Consider the following 25,554-nt stretch of genomic DNA (forward strand, 5'->3'; position numbering starts at 1 on the left):
TCCACAGACTAGTGCCAGATTCCACGATGCGTATTGCTGGTCTGCGGCAGAGTTGAGTACAAAACAAGGAACAAGGATCTACAGAACTCCAACAGTGCCTCTGTCTCACTGAACATGGTATACTGTAGCTTGGTGTCATCTGACTACTGTGGTAGGCCATCTGGGGCACAGCTGTGACTGTGCCACACATCAGTCCTTGGTGGACTACAAACCTACAAAAATGTGGCCCTTCACATTAGGGGGTTGGTTGTTCTAAGCCAGGTCAACACAGTGAAAGGACAGATGGGGAATATTTTAGGCTCTAACTCATATCCTTCTTGCTTGGTTTACAGAGCTCTTAAAATATGATAAACCATGCTTAGTTGGAAGGTAATACAAAAATAGTTGAAAGTCTAGACTTCGCCCACAGGCCAGTTTGCAACTCTTCCTTCTAAGCAACAAACAAGGTCCCCATCACAGACAGTAGATGAGGCAAAATCTTTACTGTGGTCCTCGAATCACATAGCATCTCCGCCTTCCCTCATCTCCATCTCCATCACCAACACCATTCCAAACACCATCCCCAGAGCTCTCACTATCTGAAGGATCTAAGTCAGGGGCTGGTAGCAGGATAATAGTCCTGCTGGAGAGAGAGGGTAATAAATGACAGACTCTTTAGATCTTATTTCAGTCATGAAGCCATGCATCACATGAGAACTGCTATCTTCTATAAAAGACAGGAAAGGTAGCCTGATCTTCTTCCTTTGTACTGACAGCAGGGAACACATGACAGAGGAAGGAAGGGGTTAGTGTGGCTGCAGATCATGACAGTGCTTTTTGGTATGTGTTGGCCTGAACTGGGGAAGGGCCTGCTAGTCCCTGGAGGAAGGCATCATCATGGCACAGAGCCCATGTAAACTGAAATCTGGAAAAAGAGCATCCCTCCAGTCCAACCATAGACTACACTGTCCAAGTAAGCTGTACTTGGGCCACCAACATGTCCTCTGAAAATACCTTAAGAAAGTCATCTTCAGTATCTGTGTTGGTGAGACATGTTAATATTATGATTCTATATCTAGCTTCAAGCTAGAGTTATGAACTCAGCAGGGTCTATGGAGCTATCTACTCTTGATCTTGTTTTGTAATCGGGTCGGTATTTGAAGAAGCTATAATCTTTGACAAATAGCTTTTCACAGTTCTTAGATCTCCCTTGAGACAGAGAATCACAAAAAGTTTCTAATCATATGAACACTGTCCCAAAAAAGCGAAGGGTTTGAATAATGGCCTGGACTCTGCAAACCTTGGAGCCAGGTCAGCTGGAAAGCACAACCAGCTTCTGACACTCACTAGACCATATGAAAGGCAACTCTGCATTAGCAGACAAGAGGCTCAGCCTAGTCTTGAATCTCATCATACACAAGCTGTTTTTCTGGAGAGAACATGGTTCTGATAGCTCAGATGTTTCGTGAGAGTACATGCCACCAGAGTGTGTGGTAGCCATTTCAGCTTCAATCACCCAAAATACCAGAGATTTAAGGAGATCAAGAAGAAAGAGGTGGACTTAAAACTCATTGGGGATGGATGACAGAGATATGCACCCTGTATTGCTGCACATATTTCTAGTTTGTAAGCTTTTACTCAGTGGAATCAATAAGCCAGGAGTGAACAGCCATGCTCCGTTAGATGGTTGGATGTCGCCTTCACTCAGGAACCAATGGCTGAAAATCTACTTTGTAGCAGGCTCTGATCAATGTACTGACAAAGACAGAGGACAGTGGTTTCAACTTCCAAAGAACTTACAGTCTTATAAGAAAAGAAGTTATCCCTCTCTAGCCTGAGGCAACATGGAACGGGTAGCAATCCACTGAGAATGAAAATGCCACCAGGGTAGATGAAAACAGGCACCTTTAATAACAGTGCTATCATTTACAGACAATACAGTCACTGCGGGAAGAACAGAGCAGTCCGCTGGGAATACTGGCTTAATGAGCAAAGTATTTTCATCAGTGTGAAACAAGAGCCCTTTGGTACAATAGATTGATGCAGCATCTCTACTCTGTGAGAACAAAATCTACAACATAATACCATCTGCACTCTTAAGACATTACAGTGGGCAATCAAGCTGCACCTCAACAGGTATGTTTTCCTTCGCCATACAAATGAAACAGTGACAATGAGGCTACAGAACATGAGCAACTAGGCTCCTCAAATGACTTCTTAATGACAGCCACCAGCAACCCAAATACACTCTGCCCATTGGCTTCCTCAAAGGACAAGAATGGAGCTATGGGCTGAAACACAACAGTGGTTTGTGTATGTTTGTGTATATATGTTTGTGTGTGTGTGTGTGTGTGTGTGTGTGTGTGTGTGTGTGTGATCTGACTGTCAACAACACAATGGGAATCTACTGAGAAGGGAGGTACAACATTCATGGCAGCAGCTGCAACACTTCATAGGACAGGTGACATTTGATTTGGGCTAGAAGGATGAATACAATTTTGTTCACAAGGACAGGACAGGCTGTAAAAAAGATTCTATGGGAAAAGAATTAGGCACAAGAAAAGCTAAGCTCCTTTAGAACAAAGTCACACATACGCCTGCCAGAGCAGATGAACTGGGGACTGATTTAGAAACAAAAGCTATGATATAATCACTCTAGCCTTGAACCTGTTATATTTGACCTTTGTGAGACCTGGGCATAAGGGGATATAACATTACATAAACGGCTACATGTATGTTTTAAGCAGATGTCTTGTGTCTATAAGGACCGAGCCAGAAGGAAGTTAGAGTGTTGACAAATGCCTGAAACTCCCACAGTACCCACATCTGGGAGATTGAGGCAGTGTCCAGAGTACAGAGCCTGCCTGAGAAGTACAGAGACTGTCTCAAAAAGCATAAGAGCAGAGTGCTATTCCTCCAAGGTCTTCTGTTCAGCATAATGCTGTACATTCCTTATCTGACTGACATCAGCAAGGACTTCAGAGGAAACTTCTGCTTAAAAGAAAGACTAACGCCAAATGTGCTGAAACTTCTTTTTGTCTCTACCTGCAACAGCATAGCAGACATGCCTCCCCCTCCTGGGGGCTGTGAGAACCAGGGACTGGTCACCTTACCATAGTGACCGATGACAGACATATATCAACAGAGTCAGGCCTGCTCACTGGGTCCTGCCTGGGCAAACTGGCAGCCACCATGGGTGTTGGATTAGAGGAAGGAGTGAGTTCCTGATGACATCCTGAATACATTCTGTCATATTGTCACATAGGAGAGCAATGGTCATTGTGAAACCCCTTTTTTGGAAAAACTTTCAGAGATGAAGGTATGGGGGCAGAGACTAAAGTCAAACAGCTCCAAGTGTCCCACTTCATAGGATAAGGAACAGGGAGGGAAGCTAGGTAGGTGGCACACACCTGTAACCCCCGCAGTCTGAATGCTGAAGCACAAAAACTATGACCTTAATGCCAGTGTGGACTATAGAGGCAGACTGTCTCCTTAGTTCTCCCAACAAAAAAGAAAAATTGGTAAGTGCTCAATATCAGTTAAACTGCCATGACACCACAGAGGTTTGATAATCTGCTGAACCTCAGTATCATCAGAAGATGAAAGAGAATCTGCCTCATGGGCTGCTGTGGGCTAACAGAGTTGACCAGCACCACCTGGTACACAGTGTGTCAGCTCCTATGACAGCATTTGGTGAAGAACTGGCACACAGCCCACAGAGCTGGAGCTTTGGGAGCTCCGGCTGCCATTCCTTTTTTAACCGAAGAAGAGCAAAGACGGCAATACTCACAGTCTTTTCTTATCCACCACACGCTTCACTCGAATGGCTCTTTGCTCAGAGTAAAGCTTACACACTCCTGTTGAAGCAGAAAAAAACACAACAGAGACCATTTCAAATGGCTTCTCAGGCAAAGCTATCATTAAAACTAATGAGACACTATGGTCTTCAGCTAGCAAAGCTCTATTCTAAATTGCATCTCTTATGAAATACCACATGTGACCTTTAGAAGAAAATGAAATACTTTTTAAGTAATCTTCAACGAAGTCCAAAACCGCCGTCCTGTGCTCCTTCACTTGCTGGGAATGTATCTCCTTGTGGGCTGTAAGGGAAAAGGGCAGCACTCAGGTCTGTGTTCAAGGACCCTCCAGAGCAGTCAGCTCCCCGGCGCTTCACTGAAAGCATGTTCAAAAGCACAGCTATAAAACAGCCTCATGTCAAGGGAGACTACATTTCTAAGAGTAAGATTTATTAGGGTTCACCAGGTGAGAGATTAAACCCATAGAAACCATAGTCAAATAATTTATAGCTTATTACAGCACGAGGGGAGTGGAGCTGACCCAGCGCCTTCCGGAATGCTGACCTTGCTGTATTAACACATCCAGTGCTCAGGCTCACCTTCAAGTGACATGCTTAAATCACATGTGCTAGAAGCCCAGATACCCTCTGCCTGAGTTGCTTTTCAGCTTACAGGGGCTGCTTTCTCCCCTTAGACACTGAGTGGCATTATCCATACTATGCTGCTAAGAACCTTTCACACTGATGAGCCACAAGGACAAGCTACCACACAGAAGCCTGTGGCAGTTCCTAGTCAGACACTGCTACTGGTGGAGGGCCTAGGTGACCAGTATGCAGGCACAATGATAGGACTTCAGAGAACTACCTCAGATGAGCCAACTGAGGCAATGAATAGCCTAACGTCACATAAGTGCCTAACTAAAGTCCTTCAGAGAATGGGGCACAGGCTATGTTTTTACCAGAGGACTGACTACATAACCTGGGACTCACATAATCATCTAGGAGCTCTGTGATGCTGGACACAGAATTTTTGAATTTTGTATGTTGAATATTTCTCTGGCAAGCTTTCACTTCCCCAGTGGCTGATTAGGGTTCTCTCAGATGCTTTTCCATCAAAAGTCCCTGCCGTGGGCCCAACGGCACCTGGCAATTATGACCTCTGTATATGCTTAAGAATCAAGGAAGATATAAGACTGGGAAGCCATCTAGCTTCTTAACAGGAAAGAAACCCAATGAAGGGGAGGTAATACTAGGCTCCTAGTGTCACGCAGGGTTCTAAGCACAGTGTAAGAATTTAAGTGAACCTTAAGAGATATGCCTAGTTATCTTCGGTACTGTTTTGATGTAAAAGTTGATCTGCCCAAGGCCACAGAGCTCAGGTGCATGTCTCTACAGTTATGCAAATGCTTGCACAAATGCAATCTGGTCCCTCTGACCTTGGCCTTTAGTAGGTTATGAATTCTATTTAGAGAGGTCCTCCCCATTCCTGCCTTCCATTTTTTCAAACTTGAGTGATAGTCTTTTTAGGGCTTTGATCACCTTAGTTCAAAAGACTGACCAGGAAGGAGGATTATAAAATTGTAAGGTCACTCAGAAAAAAAGAAGGAACAGTAAGTGACTGCACAATGAGTTACTGAACTGGTTGGCACATTCATGGGATCTGTTGGCATCTTTCAGAGCACTTCACCTTCTGTTCTGAGTTGTTGAATTGCTTCTGAACAGGTCCTTATGAATATCTGAGCATCCTGGTCTATCTGGTCTCGCTCTGCGTCTGTCATCCTCCCATATTCAGACATGGTGTGGCTAAAAAAGAGGAAGAAAGTGTGAGGTGGCGTCAGTGAGAACATAATGCAATCTGGATAGAGTGTCAAGAAGAAAGGTTTCTCTGACCAAGTGACACTGAAACCAAGACTTGGAGCAGAGTGGCCAGACCAACAGGTGGGAGAATGGTCTAGAAAGTGGATCAGAAGGCCATGAAGTACAGTCTTCCTTGCATCCACAGAAACAGGCTGCAGTACACAGCTTTGCTAGGAACAGAGGCTCTGATTGAGAACTACATAATCCAATAACTCCATCAGAGCTGCAAGCTACTCACCCGACATGCTGCAGTGACATGATCTTGAAACATATGAGTGCTTGAAACATATGGGAAACTTTTGTGAACTGTTTTTGTTCGTTTGTTTGTTTTTATGCTGGAAAGCAGTTTTTAAACCTTACAATAAAAAGCCTGCAGAAACAAATTCCATCTCCCCGGATATTAAGTTAACCCTGAAGTGCCCAGGCTGGTAAGGGCATCCACTTTCAGTAACAAAGCACTATGAGGGCTGGAGAGACAGCTCCGTGGTTAGAGCACTGACTGCTCTTCCAGAGATTCTGAGTTCAAATCTCAGCAACCACATGGTAATGGGATCTGATGCCCTCTTCTGGTGTGTCTGAAGATAGCTACAGTGTACTTATACAGATACTCAAACCACCCCATTTTCACTCACCTGTTCATCTAGTCATGAAGACAGAAGACAAATTCCTGGCCATCCCATTTCTACCTGTGACCCAGGTCATAGGGTTTCCACTCTATTATGGTAAATGACTCTGACTTCACTCCAGAAACAATGGCCTCTATGATACTCAGCCAACATCCCCTTTTCATGCTGTGCTGGTCAGATTATTGTGTCTGCACTCCAAAGCTGCTCTCTGTTTCTCTGCTTTGGGACAGAGCTGGGACCACCTCTGACCCTCCCTTCTGCTGTGCTGCTATCTGCTTCTGATCCTGCTTTGCTTTTCTCCACTGCATTGTTTCTCCAAATAACAACAAAAAATCTGTTTTTCTCCTCTGAAGCGATATGGAAGAAAGGACTGTGTGCCTGTGTCTGCTTCTCCAGTAAAACATGTAGCACAGAGTGCTGACTAATCCTGGGCACACACTAGGCCTATGCTCAGTGCTTTATGTGGATCTGATTCCACTATGTCAGTCGCTCCCTTTTAGGATAAGCACTAGGCTGGGGTTCAAAACCGAGCAAGGCTTGTTTCTGTTTCCACAAAAGGCACTTAACTGTAGGAGAGATCAGCAATAAAGCAGAAGTGGACAGTAGGGCTCAAAGTGGAGCACGGTCAGCTCGTGTAGAATGAGGTGCTGGGCAGGACGGGCAGGATTTTAGGCATGTCCTGACAGAGGATGGAGACAAAGGCCAGATACAATTCCCCACCCTGTGGATGATGGGTTAAGTGAACATATAACATCTACTCCACAACTGGGCACATGTGAGTGAAGTAATAAAAGGAATAGCAAGGCTGGTCCTGTGTCAACCCGGCACCTCAGGGAGGGCAGCACATGGCATGCACTCACTGTGTCTCCACACTGATGTGCCTGGCACATGGCTGCACCATTCCTCTTAAGATAGTGTTACAGTAAGCACTTACTTAACTCAAACACAGACACTACTCCACCCTCCACTCCCAGTGCTGGCTTCACCAGCAGGATTAAAAACAGGACCATTTGTACTTTGCATGGTTTCTCCATAGCAGACTGCCTCAAGACTGAAAAATCCTAACCTCTCTCAGGAGAGACCACTGCCATTGTCCAAGAGAATCAGGTTATGTACAGACAGTGTCCTTGGGGGGTTGAAGGTGACAGATGTAGAGATTTTGACAGGCAATACAGACGGTCTGAGGATGGAGTCAAAGGAAACGTCTAGGATGCAGGTTTGGTGTACAAATAGACACCTCACTCAGGATAGAGGAGATGATGGTGCTGAGCCAAAGTTAGGGCCTTACATGTGGGGAACTGGAGTGTTACAAGAGTGCTCCTCACCCTGCTGTTCCGCTGTGTTTTAAGAGAATGAGAGACAGTGCGCATCTGAAACAGAGCAGGCTAAAGTTATCAAGGCCACACTGAAGTTATAGGAACAAAATCATTGATATTCTGAAGAGATTAAACATCTTGTAAATAATTCCAAACTATACTCATGAGATCTGCGTAGATAAACACCATGTTTTCTTTCCTTGACTCTACAGGAATAACTGTGTTCTGGATGTCACTGCATCTAAACAGGAGACTCAGTTAGAGGAGACTCAGTGAGGTCCAACTTTGAACTAACTGATCAATTTACTTCAGGAGAAAGGTGGGGGAAAGTGAAAAAGACAAGTTTATTCACTGGCTCAGAAATTTAAAGGAATATGTTTCTCCTTCTGACTTGGTTGCCAGGTATATTAAGAAATAGCTAGTTCAGGGTCAAAACATCACCGACCTTGTCTTGACTATATATAGTCTTTTATATAGAAGTAGCCAGAAGCTGAGGATGAAGAGCCAAAAAAAAAAAAAAAAAAAAAAAAAAAAGAAACCAAAAAACAAACAAACAAACAAACAAAACTAACCCATAGCAAATGCTTTACTGTGTCGTGGTGTTGTGTGCTGAAGGATGTGGAAAGTTAAAGACTATAACCCTGTTTTGGTTAGGAATGTTAGATTCATCTCAACTTTAGAGCTTATACTGGGCATATAATATGTACGGTGAGCACACACGTTATGAAATTAAATTGTTAATGCCTAGGCTACACACAGGAGTTGAGTATAATCCAGCTTTCAATAAACTGTCAAGCCGGAGACAACAGGCCTGTGCAAAAAACGTGTTCTATCACACAGCACAGGCTGACACTGACCACTGTTCTAATCTAGGAGGCTATGTACGTTTACCTACTGAATTCTCACGGCTTCCAGGTAGGTGCTATTTGGTTCCACCTCCCAAGTACTGGGGTTACAGACGTGTGCCACCATGGTCAGTGAGGCAGGAGAGTTCAGATCAAGGCATGTTCATGTGCGTGTGAGTATGTGTAGTGGATGGGGATGGAGGAATCTACAAACTGATTCGTGGGAGGCAGGCATGGCTGAGGGAAGCAAGAATAACAATGGAAGGAGTAGAGAAGGGCAAGGACTTCAAACTGGCTGGAATGCAGGACAGGTAGGAATGCTGCTTTTAGTGACTGCCAAAGCTGCTCAGGGACTCTGCAGCCAATGGAAAGGCTGAGTGTGATAAACGGGAGATGATGTGACATGTCACATGGAACAGTGGTAGAAGGTTGAGCCTGGGGCTACTGACCTTGAGCTAAGAACCTTGTCTTTCTCATCTCCCATTCCTTAGTTTGTATTATTTGTTTGATTGCTTGTTACCACCTTCCCCCCAATTAATGCTGGGCCTGAGCCCAGGGCATCAGACATGGACAGGCAAGTGTTTGCCACTGAACTAGCTGTATGCCCAGCTTCTCGAATAGCTCGGCTTCCTAGCACTTATAAAGGGTAGGGGCATGATAAAATTTTGTAGAACTTAAATTTCAGAAAGGAGCTGCTGAATGTGGCAGAGCAACCCCCGGAACCCAGGACCAGGGAGGTAGGAGGACTGAGAGTTCAAGGCTACATAGAAAGGCTCACATTTTAATGAGGCAGACATAAAGGAGGGAGAAGAACGGCAAGGTTTAGATGATGGCAGGAGAAAAGGAAGAACCAGGGATGTACAACTGCCTGGAACAGACCAGCCATTATAGGCAAAGCTTAAACAGACCCTGAGATCTGAGCCTGTGTGCTCAAGATGAACAAAAACAACACAGTGAGCACTGGAAACTGAGGGCAAGCAACCTCAGCAGAAAAGAAGCAAAGCTCTGAAGACAGGATCCTCGGCACCATCACAGTGCTCTGAAGGACTGACCAGGGCAAAGGCTCTTCACTATGAGCTTAAGATCCTGAAGAACACAAGGAAGTCTTAAAGACTGACAGGTGGTCTCTGAAGTGCTACAAGTCAGTGAAAGTAGAACGTCACTGGACTTGGACAGAGACGTCTAATGACTCATTCAGCAGCTCCACTCCCATCTTAACTGTACTGCACTTAAGTCTAACACCGAGCCCCTGACTTCTCTCTTCAAACATGCTCTCCAGCAGCTTCCCCCAGGCTGGGCTGGTAGTAATGCCATTCGTTCCTGTTGCTCCAGCCCCAGACCCTGACATCATTCCTAGCGCCTTTGCCTCTCTGAGTTTGTACAGATCCATTCACATATCCTGGAGGCCTTACCTTCAGAACTATCCGCCACCATCTCCCACCCAGTCTGCAGCTGAAGCTGACTCCAGGGTCTGCTGCTCCTAGCCATCCTTCCCCCATCTGCTCTGGCAAACCAGCCAAATGGATGGTCTCACAGATTTGGATCCTGTCAGGCCCTCTGAACAGGTCTTCTAAAGGCTTCTAAGAACAAAGGCTGCTAGGACAAATAAGGCTCGGGTCATCAGCCTTTTTCTGCTCCTTCACTTTCCGTATGTGCTGCACATGGACCTTACAAGTCCTGCTTCTCCTTCTGGAATGCTTTCCCAGGTGTTTGAATAAGTGACTCCTTACTTTCGGGTGATAAGAGGGCAAGCTGTTACATGTCCCTACTCTGCAATCTGAATGGCTTTTCTGGGAATAGTGTAGTGAAAGGATCAAATGTTTCTGTTCCCAAGTCAGAGAAAGATGCTGGCTTTTGAAAGAATATGCAATTAGCCACTAGGGTGGACCTGTACAATACTGGCTCTAAAAACCTTGGATTAACATCCTCTGGCTACATCTTCCCAGGTAAGGAGCCCAGCTCAGTGAGCTCGAAGGTCTAAAGGCTAATCTGAGAATACTGATTACTCAGTGAGAAGGGAAGTCCTCAGATACATTATACAAACCCACTTGACCTTGGATACTGGAAACTGACAGTGTTGTTACTCTTTTAGTAACAACAACAGAAACCAACCAAGTTGTTTTCCCAAGTGGCATTGTTTTGTTGCCAGGGTATTATGGAAAAGGTACAGAGTAGAGAAATTATTTTAATTAAGGTCATTCTAAGATCCAGCCAGAGGCTGCCTAGGCTGCATGCTGTTCTGCTCTAGTAAAATGTCATTATTAAAAAAATTAAATGGGTCAATAAAGTCTGAGCTCTACATTCTGGAAAAAATTATAGCTTCCTAATTATGTCAACCTAACAAAGCCTCATGGTCTGAAGGCAGTATTTCAACTCATACTCTTTCAATTCTGTGATTACACTGCTTATAAAATGTTCCTAGAAACAGGCCAAGGCCAGCACATTGCACTGGGAGGGGGGCTGTAAAGCTGAAAGGCTGGCAATGGTCTACAACCTTAGGGAAGGAGAACTTGGTGGGAGCGGATGAGGGACTCTTTCCCTCGTCTTCATGGACAGCATGGTATGGTGACACCTATGCCCCTGTCCTGGCGTTTCTGTGTGTATTGGCTACCCCATAGTGAACCCTGGTCTCTCCCTCCTCCATCCTAAAAGAGGAGCAGGAATTTCCCTCATGAGTAGGTACTCCAGCCAGAGGAACTGGACATGTACCTAGCTTCAATCCCCATCTCACCCTCATCCCTCGACTTGCTGCCCATAGACAGCGAGGTTCCCTCTACTCCTCTCTCCCAGCAAAGGGATCTGGTTGTGCTAGCTGGGAGCCAGGGACCATGACTAATCAATGGCACTAACCTGACTAAGTCTAGCTTAGGACCATAATATCGCAAACCAGCTCACAGTCTTAAGCTCTGCCCACTGGCCTAGTTTGCCCCGACCCAGGCTTGCTTTGATGGTCAGGGCATCACCATTCATGGGAGTTAACTCAATCATCACTCAAGGGATTCCCATGTGCCAGGAATTCACACAGACCTCATTCAATCCTCCAAAGACCATGGTTCCCATTTCATTAGAAAGAAAAGCAGCACAGAGAAGTGGACAGAAGTGTGTCTGGTCCCAAAGCCCCTTGCTATTTCAAAGGCAGCAGAACTAGGGTCTGAGCTAGCAGAGAAGACTGAATGTCTATAAAATGCTGCACTGGGTAAGAGTAAAGAAGCCTTAGAGACATTGTTCTATGTGCTGCTCAAAGGTAAGTGATGTGCTTAAGCTACACAGCTGGCAAACTGAAGTCCCAGTCCTGGTCACCAGCCCTAGCATTTACTATAACTGTGGGAAGGGACAAGCTAGGGGCTGTGGTAGATTGAACTGAGTTGCCAGTCAGTTGTGCAGTTCTGGGAACCCTGGAAACTTGCTATGTCTCTTCTTCTGTTACAATCAACTTCAAACTCTACTATAACAGCACCATTGTCACAACAGCACCCAAACTGGAATTTCACATCACTTCAAATGTGGCAAACGTTACCTTCTTTTATCTCATCTCCAACCTTTTAAACACTTGAAACTGACCTTAACTATCAGCCAGTATAGAAATAGGCAGTGGACAAGACCCAGCCTGGAGTCAGTAAGACATTGAAGTCTGGAGATAAGATAGCTTCTGTAGACTCTCAACAGTTGCTAGGGGTGGCCTGGGCGAGACCACCTTCCATAGCACTCACTCATCATCTACTTGGACAGACTGCTCTCAAGGCAATGGGAGTACTACCAAGGAGCCTTTATACTTTAATGTGAATGAAACCTCAGGATTTTATTGTCTTTCTAACAAAAGTAGCTTGAGAATGGACTCTCTGCACTTTCTCTTATCCTTTACTCATTCAAAATCTTGCGTTAACAGCCAACATTTTCTCATGCTTGTAGTTACATTCAATACACTCAAGCCTCAGCACAATGCTCTTTATAGTCTTAGCTTTTTCTGGGAAGTTGGCTTACTCTGGGCATATAAGAATCCTTGTTGTTCTTGTACTGTGAGGCTTTATGGGGAGAGCCTGTCTTCAGTTCTTTTCCTGTTGCTGTGACAGAAGCAACCTAAGAGTGAAAGTCTCAGCTCAAGGTTCCATTATGAAAGGGAAGAGAAGGCAGCAAAAGCCTAAAGCAGATGATCATGCTGCATCCACAATCAGGAAGCAGAGAGCAATGAAAGAGGGCACTCAGCTCTTCTATTTCAAATCCCATGGAAGGGGCCCTGCCTACAGCTAAGGTTGATTTTTCTACATCAGTTAACCTAGTTCAGATAGTTCCCCACAAGTTCCCAGAGGCTTATCTCCTAGGTGATTCAGGTCCCATCAGATGACAACACAACCACAGTGCTCCATGCACATCTAGGACGCCTGAAAGGCCTCAGGAATGATCATGCCTGTGAGAGTGTCAATGGCAGGACAAAAGACTTTCATGAAAGGTCTATAAAATTTCGACTGCAGCCTCAGTTGTGAGAGTGACCTATTGAATTAGTACCTGATACAAACAGGGGCACACCTTCAGAAATAAAATTTACACTGCCATCTAGTGTTCACCAGCCAGATAACAGCAGACTTTAACAGTCTTGTGCATCAGGATAATGTCTCAAGATATTTTGAAACACCAAAACAAAAGACATTTAAAAGCGTAAAATTGCTTGTTAAATGTGAGAACAGTGTTAGAGACTGCTCATATTCACGTGGGATGTGAGTTTCTTGTTGAAGAATGTATTATAAACTATCGCCATTTTGCACAGAGGGCTTTTTTAAAGTAGAGTACTGAAGTGCCGACACTTGTTTCATATAATAGACAGAGCCAAGAAAGAGGCTAGTGGTGACATCATGACCAGATTCTGATGGTTCAGTCAGCTCCACAGTGAACCATACTGCTCCAGGGCAGGTCTGAATGCCTGCACCACAGTGCTCCTGTGTGCTGATGACTAGACTCCAGGCCAGTAGCTGTTCTGGACGTTCTAGCCAAATGCATTCCTCACTTCCCAGGTGGCACAGAACCTCTTCAGCTGCAGGGCAACACTGAGTGGAGGCTTCTCTCAGCACTGCTACTCACTTCACATTAAAAAGCCACTATTCCAGGGCCCAGCTGGTACAGGCCCTCACACACCAATTCCTTCGTGTCTTTGGTCATTAGGCAATTCCTTTTCCTTTATACCTCAGCTCAAATGTCCTTCTCCAAGGGCCTTCCTGAACTTTTTTTTTTTTTTTTTTTTTTGGTAGTGCCCTTCCTGTTTACAGTGTTGTCTGCCTGCGTGACAAGAAGCAAAATGTCTGTTTTTGGACTTGCACGGCACTCAGAAAAAATGAAGAGAGGGGATTCAAGGACTAAAGGAGACAAAATACGCATTAGTTCTTAGTGGAGCACACCCCACAGATGGACAAACAAGTTGAGTGTATAGAGACAGAGGACTAACTATGAAATGGCCCTCAAATGCCTATTGGAGGCCTGGTCCCCAGATGATAGTATTGAGTCATAAGTTGGTCTACAAGCAGCTTCAAGGAGCTATTGACAAGTGGTGCCTGTCTGGAGGGAACGTGTCACTAGATATGTCTTTGAAGAGGGTAGCTGTCCTTTTCTCTCAGATCTTAGCTGCTGAGAGGTGTGCAACTTGGTCCTGCCACACTCCAAACTGACCTTGACCTGAAACCTGGAATCAGGAAACAAACCAAATCATCTCTAAGTTTAAGTTGTTTTCTCAGGTATTTGCCCCAGGGATAAAAATCAAACTGACACAATATTTATGGTACTTTTCAGATGCAAAGTACAGACAAATAATACAAAAGAAACAAAAAACAGGCAAAGTTCTATGGTGCAAGTTAAGGATAAAGAAGCAAAAATTGGAATATTCAGAGGCAGTGAAGATACAGTTAGTCCTAAGCATTTTCAGTGCATTCTAATGGGAGGTTCCAAAGGGAACTTCAGAGCAAGATGACTGTGTCTTCACTGACAGTACATGGGTTCTCTGTCCTCTCATATGCTAGAGCAGGAAGTATTTTAAGAGCACTGACCCTATGCTGGATAACATCAGCCATCTAAGACGATTCCTGTAAACACACACAAGCATGCACACACTATGCCATTCTAAGAGGGTCTTGAACACTTCTATGATGTGAGATCCAGTGCAATCAGGATCAATCAGGGACAATCCCACTGTAATGAAGCCAAGGGCGTGAGGCACTTTAGAAACTAACTTGAAGAATAATGAGGTGCTATTTCATACTAATAAAGGTTGTAATAAAAAATTGCCCATGCCAGAGGCTGGTGTGGCTGTGGAGCACTCACTGGTACCTCTACACTGTTGTGGCAGGCTGTGTGAAACTGCCTTGCAAAACTGCCTTATAGTTGATTTTGGATATTCCAGTTTATAGTCAGAAGTATTGCCCATTGGCTTGGGAGATTATTTTAAGGCTAAACACACATCTGCCATGTGAAGGACTAAAAATCTCTCCTAGCTATTTATGAACATTTATGTTTACAGGACTTCAGAAGGTGCTCAGTCACAGCACTTCCTGGAAACACCTATTTCTTATGCAAATGGATAACCAAATTATGATAATTCAGCATAATAGAATATAAAAAATAATAGAATAAATGAGTGTTTTGGTACTAGAATGTGTGCTCTGTGTTACTCCATTTATACATAATTTGAGAGAACCCACTGGATTTGATGATGAGCAAGTCAGTGAATACGCCTGAGAGAACGGAGAAGGCGATGGAGCTCCTCTTGGAGGATGCAGCACAGTAAATGGTAAGGATGAAGGGCATCCACCAGTGGTTGGCAACTACAGCCAAATCCAGCCCTCAGGTCCAGTTTTGTGTGATCTGGAAGCTAAGAATAGTTTCTGTGTTTTAAAGGTAATAAATAAAACACACAAATAACACAGGTGACAGAAAGCACACGTGGCCCACAAACTCTGAGGTGCTAACCCTCTTTACAGAGTTGGCAGACTCTGATGTTTGGCAATGACATGGAACTGTGGCTTAGGGAGGAGCAGGTAAGTATGTGAATGAAGGGAAGGAGAGTCAAATCATCAAAACCAATGGGAATCTTGTGTGTAGCTGCATTTCAGAAGCATTGCGGATGGGGGTACAGGGCACAAGAGGGACTGTCAAGTTCTCTGCCACTGATGGAAAGAAGGGACAACAAGCCAAAGCAGGATGGACATGATCTTGCCAGGGAGTTCAGGCTTCAGAGGAGTCAACTGAGAGGATGCCTTAAGGGGCCTGTCCTAACCACACTACATAAAAAACTGGAAACATCCCCAGTACAACCACACCATGGCTTGTTCTGCATTCGCCTGTCACCAGAAAGTCTTTGCCAACCCTCTAGCATGAAGGCTTTATAAGGAAGATACCGATTTCTACTTTACTCCCTGATGTGCTCTAAAGCATCTAGAATAGCAGGAAGACCCTGGGCAGGTGTTCACAGATGCTCCTATGTGTGGGCAGTATGAGGCAGCCACTTCTGGGTCGATGCTAGCTGCCCTTTGGCTATAGAAGGCTAGACTGTGCACTGCTGGACCCTTGGCCTGCCTTTGCCCTACACCTGCCAGGGGCCAATAGCACTCCTTCCACTGTTGCAACAAAAATGCTTAAGATGTTGCCAAAACCCTGTGAATGAGAAGGGTGGCCTCAGGGATATGAGGGGTCGATCACTCATGTATTATTTGAGAAATGATGGTTGAGTGCAACACAAAGCTGAAGCATTGTAGAGATATAAATGAGGTCTATAAAGGTCTCTGACCTCACAAAATTTACACAGTGACAAAACTGATTAAATAATTACACACTGTGATTCAGGTTATAAAGATTCATGATAGAGAAATAAACACGAATAGGAGAGAATTGTCTGGGTCGGGGGATATGAGAAGACACAGTTTAAAGTCTCAGCACATCTAGACTCTTCTCTGCCCTCCATATACTATATGGTATAAAAATTGAGGGGCGAAGCTGAAACGGGTGTGTGGAAATAGGAAGCACTTCCTCTGGCCATGCCCTGCATCCAGGAGGAGCCTAGAGCCTTTCAGGAAGGCTGGCAAAAGGGATCTAGGAGGCTTGATTTAAGAGGATGTGAGCCATCTCAACAGTTGATCTACTCAGATGGTGATGTAAGCAAACGGTTGCTCACTAGGAACTTAACCGCTAGAAGGAATGCAGCCATAAGTATACCAGGAGCTGAGTGAAGCACCCATGAGATGTGCCATAAGAAATAAAGGCCCAGCCAGGGAGGCGTGTTTCTGTCTCTAAGCATCAGAAGGAGGCTGCCATCAGAAAGAGAACTGGCGGGGGGCCGGGCGGGAGGGGGTGGGGAGCATGACCTAGTGACAGACACACGGGGTACAAGAATGTTCCAAAGCAGAAAACGCAGAGACACATAGATTAGAAGGCATGCTGATGCCATGTGACTAGTGTGTTGGTACAAACCTGCCGTGGTGTTCTGCATCACTCTACAGATATTCTTCCAGTGCCTAGCTGAAGTGCTAGTGTTTATCAATGTGACAGAAGTTGGAGTCACTTGGGAAGAAAACTTTAACTGAGAAGATGCCACCATCAGACTGTCTGTAGGCAAGGTTGTAGGGCATTTTCTTCATTAATGACTGATGTGGCATCTCCCCTGGTAGGTAGTCCAGGGTATATAAGAAAGTGGGATGAACAAATGGAAGCCAGTAACCTGTGTTCCTCTGTGGCCTAGGCATCATTTCCTGCCACCAGGATCCTGCTTAGGGTCCTGTCTGACTTCCCTTAACCACAGACCTTGATATGGAAGTGTAAGATGAAATTAACTCTTTCCTTCCCAAGTTGCTTTTGGTCATGATGTTATCACAGCAACAGAAAGCAAACTGAGACACTGACCTTTCCCATTACAAGTGTGAGTTAGTTAAAAAAAAAAAAAAAAAAAAAAAATAGGGACAAAAAAGGAACAGACTGTACAACAGAAAGCAATGTAGCCACCAAAGTCATGGAAATAGGAAACCACTTACCTGTAGGCATTAATATACTCTTTCCTGTGTTCCAGGAGAAAATCTCTCAGCTTCCCAATGTGAGAAATCTACAATTAAAAAGACACGAAACATTTTATATAGACGGGTGGACACTGAGCAAGTACACAGTAGAGCCCAGCTTCAAGGAGTTTCTGAAGCTGCAAACTCAGAAACTTTGCTTCTAATTTTGCAGGGAGGTGTGTGTGATAAAACAAGGTCTTGCTATATAGCTTAGGATGGTCTTGAGCTTGCAGTCTTCCTGTCTCCATATGGAGCACTGGGATGACAGGCATGAGCCACCACACCAAACACACAGCTTTGGTTTTACGATCTCACAGTTACTACCATAGGCCTTGTTCTCTTACCAATGGCTGCTTCTTCCTCTGACTACAGTGACTTATGATGCTAGGTAAGGATGCTGAGTAAAGTACAGACTACAACAGAAAGTACACCTCATGAGCCCAATAAGAGTAGTATTTTTGAGTGTATTGTTATCTGTGTTCACAGACAATAGCTTCTTCTCACAGATGTTGGAGGGGATGGATCCTGAGGCTGAAGCTGTAGATATATCAGGGTTTCTGGGAGATCACTAGACAATGATCTAAACCCAGCAGATCCCTACCTCTTCACAGATGCTCCCACTATGAGCAGGAAGCAACAACTGTGGACTCTTACTCTGAGATGGCTGACTTCAAGTTAAAGAAGCCTAGTCTGGGACTGCTGGGGTGGCCTAGGCTAGGATCCTTCAGGCCTGGTACCAAAAACACCTATATATGTCAGTGACTCAAACTCAGGCCCTTGGGGACAAATGTTCTGAGAGGAAGAGAAGCCAGCAGTGGTCTGCTTCAGTCCTGTGACTACTGCTCACTCAGACCGAGATTCTTGCCTTTGTGCTCTTGCTGACAGATCTGTTGAACTTTTAATTCTCTGTAAGGTTTTCTGGAAAGGCCAACTCAGGAGGATTTCCACTTTGCTCGGTACACCTCCCATGTGGCATGCTGGTAAATGCTGACCTAGCTTTTATACAAACACTTCTCTTTTCAGATTCACCATGAGCTGCCCAGGAGGCCTGCACAGTGGTCCTCACATTTCTATGCACAGGAAGCAATGAAGGTGACCAGCATTATCATTGACAACATATCACATCTGTCTGGAGATGTGTGGAAAGGTTAGTCAAGCTTCCCTCAGGGCCCTGACTAGTACTACAAATGCAGGTCAGAAAGGTGCTCTAGGGAACTTAAAAAGCACAAAGAAAATCTCAAGTATGATCAGAATGTTCACGTGTTTAGCAACCACTGGTGGAGTCTGTCTGACACTGGGCCGTGGCACACACTTTCAAACACATTCTCTGTCTTGTTCTATGGGCCCTGCCATTTGCACTGATCACCGCTGTTCCCAAAGCCAGTTGTGGGCATGAACTCCGTAGAGGAAACGTAACACATCTCAGGTCATATACTCAGTACACAGATCTCAGGCTCAAGCTCAGATCTGAGTCCATACAGGGCGTGGTTCCTAGTTACCACATCTACTTTCTCATGTTCTTCCTATTTCTTATCCAAGCTGCATCATAAGATCTCACTGTTAAGTCCATTGGGGAAAAATTATAAGCTGCACAAGCATGATCTATCACATGGCATGTAAGATTTGGTAAAGTAATTCTGATTGGCCTGTGACATGCACTATGGACCAGGATGGCCTCACCCACAGGAATCTGCTTTGTCTTTCCTCCCAAAAAGAAGGATTAAAGGTATGGCCGCCACTCCCAGTTCTTTAATGTAGTCCTTCACACTGATTTGGGTTTCTTTTTCTACTCAAGAAGTGTATTGAGTACAAAAATTCTCAGTGAATCAGCTGCACACCTGTTTTCTGACCACTAGATGGCAGCATGAGCCTTAAAGCAGCAGCAACACCAGTTTATTCAAACGTAGTGCCATTTCCCCCCAGGGGCTTTTAAACTTCTCTAGTTTTTTAGTTTGGGATCAAAGGATTCCTTCAAGTTAACTTTTATGCACTGGCTAAAATTTAAAGGACATTGTTTTACACCTACACGTGTACTCTGGATGAGTTTGGAAAGTTTTTATATGGCATTGGGCAGAGTGGACACAAAAGGTGCTTAGAGGAATGTAGCTGCCATCTGACATTGTGGCAGAAGCCTCAGCTTTGTTTATGTGTCACCTACTAAATATCTTGGCTATCTGCTCCTCTGTGGGTGCTTTGCAAATTACCCAAAGCAAGATAAACTAAAAAGAAAAGCCCTGTGCAAAATAGTGGGATTCCTCTGAATGGCTGCTCTGTTGCTGTCTTTTTCTGATCACAGCAGTGGTCTGACTGGTAGCTTTTTCCCCTGCCCAAGATGGTAGAAACTCGGTTCTGCAGGCACACACAAGACTACCAACAAAGACTTGATGGAGTTCAGAACAATAAGTACCTATCTGCATAATTTGCCTCTGAAAGAAGCAAGCATTGTTCAAGATTAAAGAGATGCCAGTAGGGTCACTTGGCATACAGTAAAAAGTTCCCTTAACACAAAAGCATTATTTATTTGCTTATTTGTCTGTTTGTCCTTCAATCGGTGAACACAGCGAGCTGCGTCAGTTAGTGTGCGGCATGGCCAGAATGGCGGGCGCTGTGGTGTGAGAGCTTGACAGCTTCTGATGTGCTACAGCGACAGGTTCCTGGGTAACTGAAAAGTAAATCACCACCAATTACTAAATGTCTGAGAAACCGCAGACTAACATGCCTGTGGAGTGCATGGACCCTGCTGAAGTCACCCTGGAAGATAAGGTCCCAGGAGAGAAGCTTCTAGCGCTAGACAAGTCACCTACAGCGTCTGTGCTCTGACAGCTGGCTCCTTAGGAGTCTGTAACAGGTAAGCAGGTACTATGGCCCTGGTCTACTTTCTCCTAGTACTGAATGATAGCCCTCACTGCAGGCAGACTCTGGAGAGTGGCAGCCCTAGAGCAGTTCTCAACCTGTGACTTGCAACCCCTCTGGAGGTCAAATAACCCTTTCAACAGGATCACATATCAGACATTCTGCATATCAGATATTTATATTACAATTCATAACAGTAGCAAAATTAGAGTTATAAAGTTGAAGTAAAAACATGTTATAGCTGAGGGTTACCACAAGAGGAATTGTATAAAAGGGTCACAAGATTAAGAAGGCTGAGAATCACTGCACTAGACGTCTTTAGAGTCCTCACAGCACAGCCACTCCCCACCAGCCCAGTCTCCTGAGCTTTCACAGCATGACTACCATTGAGGGCTGCCCTTTTCTTGCAGTAAGCTGTAGAATCTTCTTCTGGAGTTCAGCCCCTGACTGGACCCTTTCCACTTCAGGTCTACTCATTCTAATCACAACTTTATTCACAAGTCCACAAACCACCCACCCAGGCCCACCTCTCTCTGCATTCTTCTGGACTCTTCACTGGTGCATCAAAGGAAGCATGTCCTGGAAGGACTCTAGAACAACCACGCCACCCTACTCTGGCTCATGGCTCACTGACAGTTGTCCCATCACCATAAAGACTTACTTGATAGCCTCTCTCAAGCCCTCTCTCTCAAGTCCCAAGTCAGAAAATCACAGGCCTCCATTATACCCACCAATAAACCATACCTGTGAGTTCTGCCCACTCACCTTGCTAAGTATCTGCTATAGGAGCTGCCCCTTCCTACACCTCAGTGCCTGACTCTCAGCAGGCTCCTGTCCATACCCTTGTCTTTCCCATCACGACTACTCAGTTACTGGGTCCACAGGGGCTTTACCTGTGTCACCGTGATTCTTCTGTGTGTCTGTGAAAGTCTTCCTGAGGCCAGCTGACAGAATCTGATCCTCATCAGCTGTGTATATAAGTGCTGTCAGTTTGGGAACTCTGTTCTGGATTCTGGCTGAGAACCAGTTTGTTCTAACTATAGAACAGCTCCTAGAATTCAATGCATCTTCTACAAAGCAGGCAAGAACCATGTACACCAGAGATTACTTTTCCAGTCTTATCCTTGTAATGTAACTTCCCAGGGTCTTGACTGATAGACAGTAGCTGGCTGAACACTGAATAAAGATGAGCAATGTGTTCTGTGGGAGGGCACAGTGACCTAGAGCTCAGGGAACTAGCAGCTGACTTAACAACCTAAAAAGTATTGCTTCCTTCCTATTAGAAAGCTCCTAGCTCCCCCCCCCCAAACAAACAGCCCCTCGAAAACAAACATGCTGTGTTCTTAGTGTGAATGCAAAACTAAAGGACTCACTGCTGTACAGCAGAAGCTGAGCAGACCACACACAGCATCAACTGCACCAATCAGAAGCAGCACTTGTTATAAAGCAAATACCACATACTTCCACCCCCCATATATACTTTCAGGGCCCAACTTCTTCCTAATGCTAACTAAACAGAGCACTTTCACCTCCATTCTCCAAGCACCCCACACTGCATCTCTCTGGTGATGGTTAGTGCACTCTAGGTCCTCCAAAGCTCAGGCACTTCTACTTTGCTAGACCTTTCTATTTGCTCAGCAGAAGACACATAGTACCAAAGCATAAAGAAGAAACTGATTGCCCTCTGCCTGGATTCTCAGGCCTAGAAAGCCTGGGAAACATCTAATTGTGAAGGACAATACATAGGGAGTCCACTTCCTCTTGGGAAGTTATTCCACCTCAAACAGTATATATATATTCCTCTGAATCAAATTCAGTGAGCTGAAGCACACAGCTAAATGGCAGATGCTTACCTAGCACGTATTAGGTCCTGTGCTCAATGCTCAGGACTAGAAAAAAAAAATTAGGTATTGTGTTCTCCACAAACAGCTGCTTCCCTTTCTCTAGGCTAAACAAGATCAGAATCCTCATGAATTATTTACCTGAAGTAACATATGTGGACTTTGGCCATATTTATTACCTTAAATATATAGATCAGGAGCTTCACAAATCACTGTGAACAGACTGGAAACCTTGTGTTGACAGGAGCTTCTTCTGCCTCTCATGTCTGGGCTTTAGTGTTCCCACTGAAGCCACTCAGAACACTCACCCACTCCTGAGTCATTCAGTCAGGCTGGCTTTATATCAGCTGACTTTCCCAAGAGTGCTGCTGACAATTCCATCTTCATTATGCTCATGCTTTTTCCTGGCCTCTTGTCATGTGTACTTCTGATCATTTTGCCATATAACTGTAACTAAAAAGCATCAGTGTTGTAATTATATTTTAACAAAAAGAAATCGACAAGGAACTTGGGGGTTCAGCATTGCTGCACACACCTGTGATCCTGGCACTCCGGAGACCAAGGCAGCGATTTAGCTCAGTGGTAAAGCACGTGCCTCACAAGTACAAGACCCTAGGAGCAGTGCCTAAGACTGGGAAAAGGGAAAAGGCAACTGTTCTCACACACAAAACACATGTGTATGCCGCACATCACACTGGTTTGGCCTGCCATTCATGAAGAGCTGGCCTCTACTCTCCTTCACTGGGTTTTTGCAGGACAGCAACAGAAGCCTGAGCTATAGATCCAGACCAGCCCACAATGAGCTTCTTGACACTGCTTTTGGAGTCACCTTGTCATACTAATTCAGATAAACTAGGATCTCCTGCACCCAAAGAAACAAACATTTATCTTTACTAAAATGTTGGTTCAGTTCAGCAGCATCTAGCATGAATGAGTCCATTTTGGTGTGGTCTGTCAGTTGGGCTGCATGTGGTTCAGTGAAAACAATGGTCTCTTGTGATTCTACCAAACAGAGTATAAGATGACCAGAACACACAACTACAATGACGTGGACCCTAGAGCATCTTAGCCTTTCTAACCAAAGGCACAGACTGGCTCCTTCAGAGGCCATGGGAGTCATGCTAAGGACAGCCATGCACCCTTCATGCTAGTGCTCAAGCAGTGAGGTGAGATACTCTTTCTGGATGAGGCCCCGAGAAACCAAACCAATGAGAGGGGTGGGGATTCTCCAACCCCATGGCCCCATAGTTCAAGGTCTTCCATACAAGCAGACAAAAGGCTTCTGCCAGGCAGGTTTCTATGGGCTACACCCACCAGTCCTGCCCAGTACAATCTCTCCAGAATCTTTCCTCTGCCCTCAAGGCCTCTCTCTACCACATCCTCTTCCGACTTCCCACACACTTTCCTGGGGCCACTGCTCATACTGACCTCCATGCAGAGTCATTAGTTGCCCTGCTCTAGTGAAAGAGACATTGCACTGAGGATCACATTTCCTACTCGGCCCAAATGAGGAAACCTGTCAAAGTCATCCAGCTAATGAATGGAAAGTCAGGATCCAGACTCCAGACTCAACCCCAGAATGCATGTCTTGCTGCTCTGAATCCTTTGTACTTCCAAACTTGGACTCCGTGGAATAAACTTGAGCCCAAAAGACAAAGAAGAGAGAGAGAGAGAGACTAGCTGCCTTCTGCTACTGCCCTGCATCAAGTTCGTGAAAATGATCCACTGATTTTACTTATTGGTTTCTTCAAAAAACAGTTGCTAAAGTTTTTTTTCTTTCATCCACAGCAGAAAATATTTAGCAGATAAACATCCGATATCCATTACTGCACATCCTACGTGGTGTCCACTCCCTTCTGTGGTCAAGGATTAAAAAGCTAGAACAGTGTTTTGTTCACTGTGATTCTGAAGGCCCAGCACACTGCCCAGATCAACAAATGTCTACAGTCATTCAACAAATCAAAGAGAGAGCTATTTTTTCAAGAATTTGTCATTAAAAAAATAAGCATTAAAGAGTTCTCTGGCAGTTACAATGTATAAATGGGTTTTAAAAACAGGACTTTTTCATGGTCACTTGTAAACATATTAGCTAGCACACCCAGAGGCACACAACCTCAGAGCCAACTTGTGATCAATAGTTCATACTCATCTTCAGGACAAATGGAGTCTGCAGCAACAGAATGGGTTTATCTAGTCCACGAAGTCCCTGAAGACTAAACACTGCTACACACACACACACACACACACACACACACACACACACACACACTACAAACATGAATTACAGCAGTAGGGGAGGTACTGTGCATGAAGACGGCAATAACAAACATAAATTAAAATTCAAGTGGGCAAAGCACAGATAAGATTCAAATGCTCTTCATCTATTTCTCTTAGAATCCTGGCCACAGGTTAAATTTATTTGCTAGGAACAAGATAAAAATTCATTTCTTTGTGAGCCAAAAACGAGCATTAGACCAATTTCCCAGCCTTTCATCACCCACAGTAGCAAGTACAAGTTGCATTCACTAGGTGGCGCTCTCTACTGCATGGGTCCCCTGCAAGCAGCACAGTACATCAAAGTGACAGCAGCCTAGTCCTAAGAAGATTTGTCTCTTGAGGATACACATTTGGTTTAAGTTTCCACTGCAGAGTTAAAGTTCTCAAGATAGGTCATGCAGATCAATTGCTCCTGTAATCCGAAACTCAAAAGAGCAAATAATATCTAAACAAGGGGAGGGGGTGGCCTGAGCTTATGAGGGTCTCTAAAAGCCAGGAGACAGTCTGCCTGGCTACCTCTAATCTCACCATCAGAACTGTTACCTTGTTCAGTTTCTGCTTCACATCAGCAAGGGACCAGCAAAAGCAACTGTGAGCAGTACTGAGGGAGGACAGGCACGTACTGTCTCTGCTGCCTGATAGATGCCAATCATTCACACTCAACAGAAAACCCGCTCCGATAACAAGAGCTCTGCTCTGCATAGCCTACCTCTTTAGCAAAAAGCAAGCAAAGGACGGAGCAAGAGCGTGCGCGCTCTCAGGAAGCTCTGGAGAGGGTCTGGTAACCAGATCCACAGGCTGGCTCCACGGTCCTCATTCAGCTGAGTGAATGGGAATGAAATGAGTGTGCTGGCCTCTGCCAACAGCACCAATGCCGCATTCCAAGAAAATCCAGGGCCTTGCCTAATCATTCTCTGTCCTCAAAAAATATGGATGCCCTTCCCTCATTATAGTCCCCCCTCTCACACACACTGGGTAAAGTACTGTTTCAAGGAATAAATTACAAAATATTCTAATACTTTTTCTTTGAAAAAGTGGAAATGTAAAAACACAAAAAACAAAAACAAACCAGTGGTTTCTAGAACTTAAGTAACTCTAGCAAACTGACAACTGTCAAGTGTTACAAAGTAAAACTTGCCTG

At 44.8% G+C, this 25,554-nt stretch overlaps 1 protein-coding gene across 1 annotated transcript in view; it reads right to left on the minus strand.

Moving 5' to 3' along the window:
* Window positions 1-25,554, minus strand: part of STX18 (syntaxin 18) — a 91,371-nt gene that overhangs the window by 22,485 nt on the left and 43,332 nt on the right. Inside the window, exons 2-5 of the mRNA XM_080923171.1 lie at window positions 17,422-17,489; window positions 5,463-5,578; window positions 4,002-4,079; window positions 3,770-3,836 (exon numbers count right to left, since the gene is read on the minus strand). Coding sequence (XP_080779297.1) covers window positions 3,770-3,836; window positions 4,002-4,079; window positions 5,463-5,578; window positions 17,422-17,489 — 329 coding nt within the window. The remainder of the gene's footprint in view (window positions 1-3,769; window positions 3,837-4,001; window positions 4,080-5,462; window positions 5,579-17,421; window positions 17,490-25,554) is intronic.

The sequence above is a fragment of the Micromys minutus genome (genome assembly GCF_963924665.1).
Source record: "Micromys minutus genome assembly, chromosome: 1".
In the NCBI taxonomy this organism is placed as follows: domain Eukaryota; kingdom Metazoa; phylum Chordata; class Mammalia; order Rodentia; family Muridae; genus Micromys; species Micromys minutus.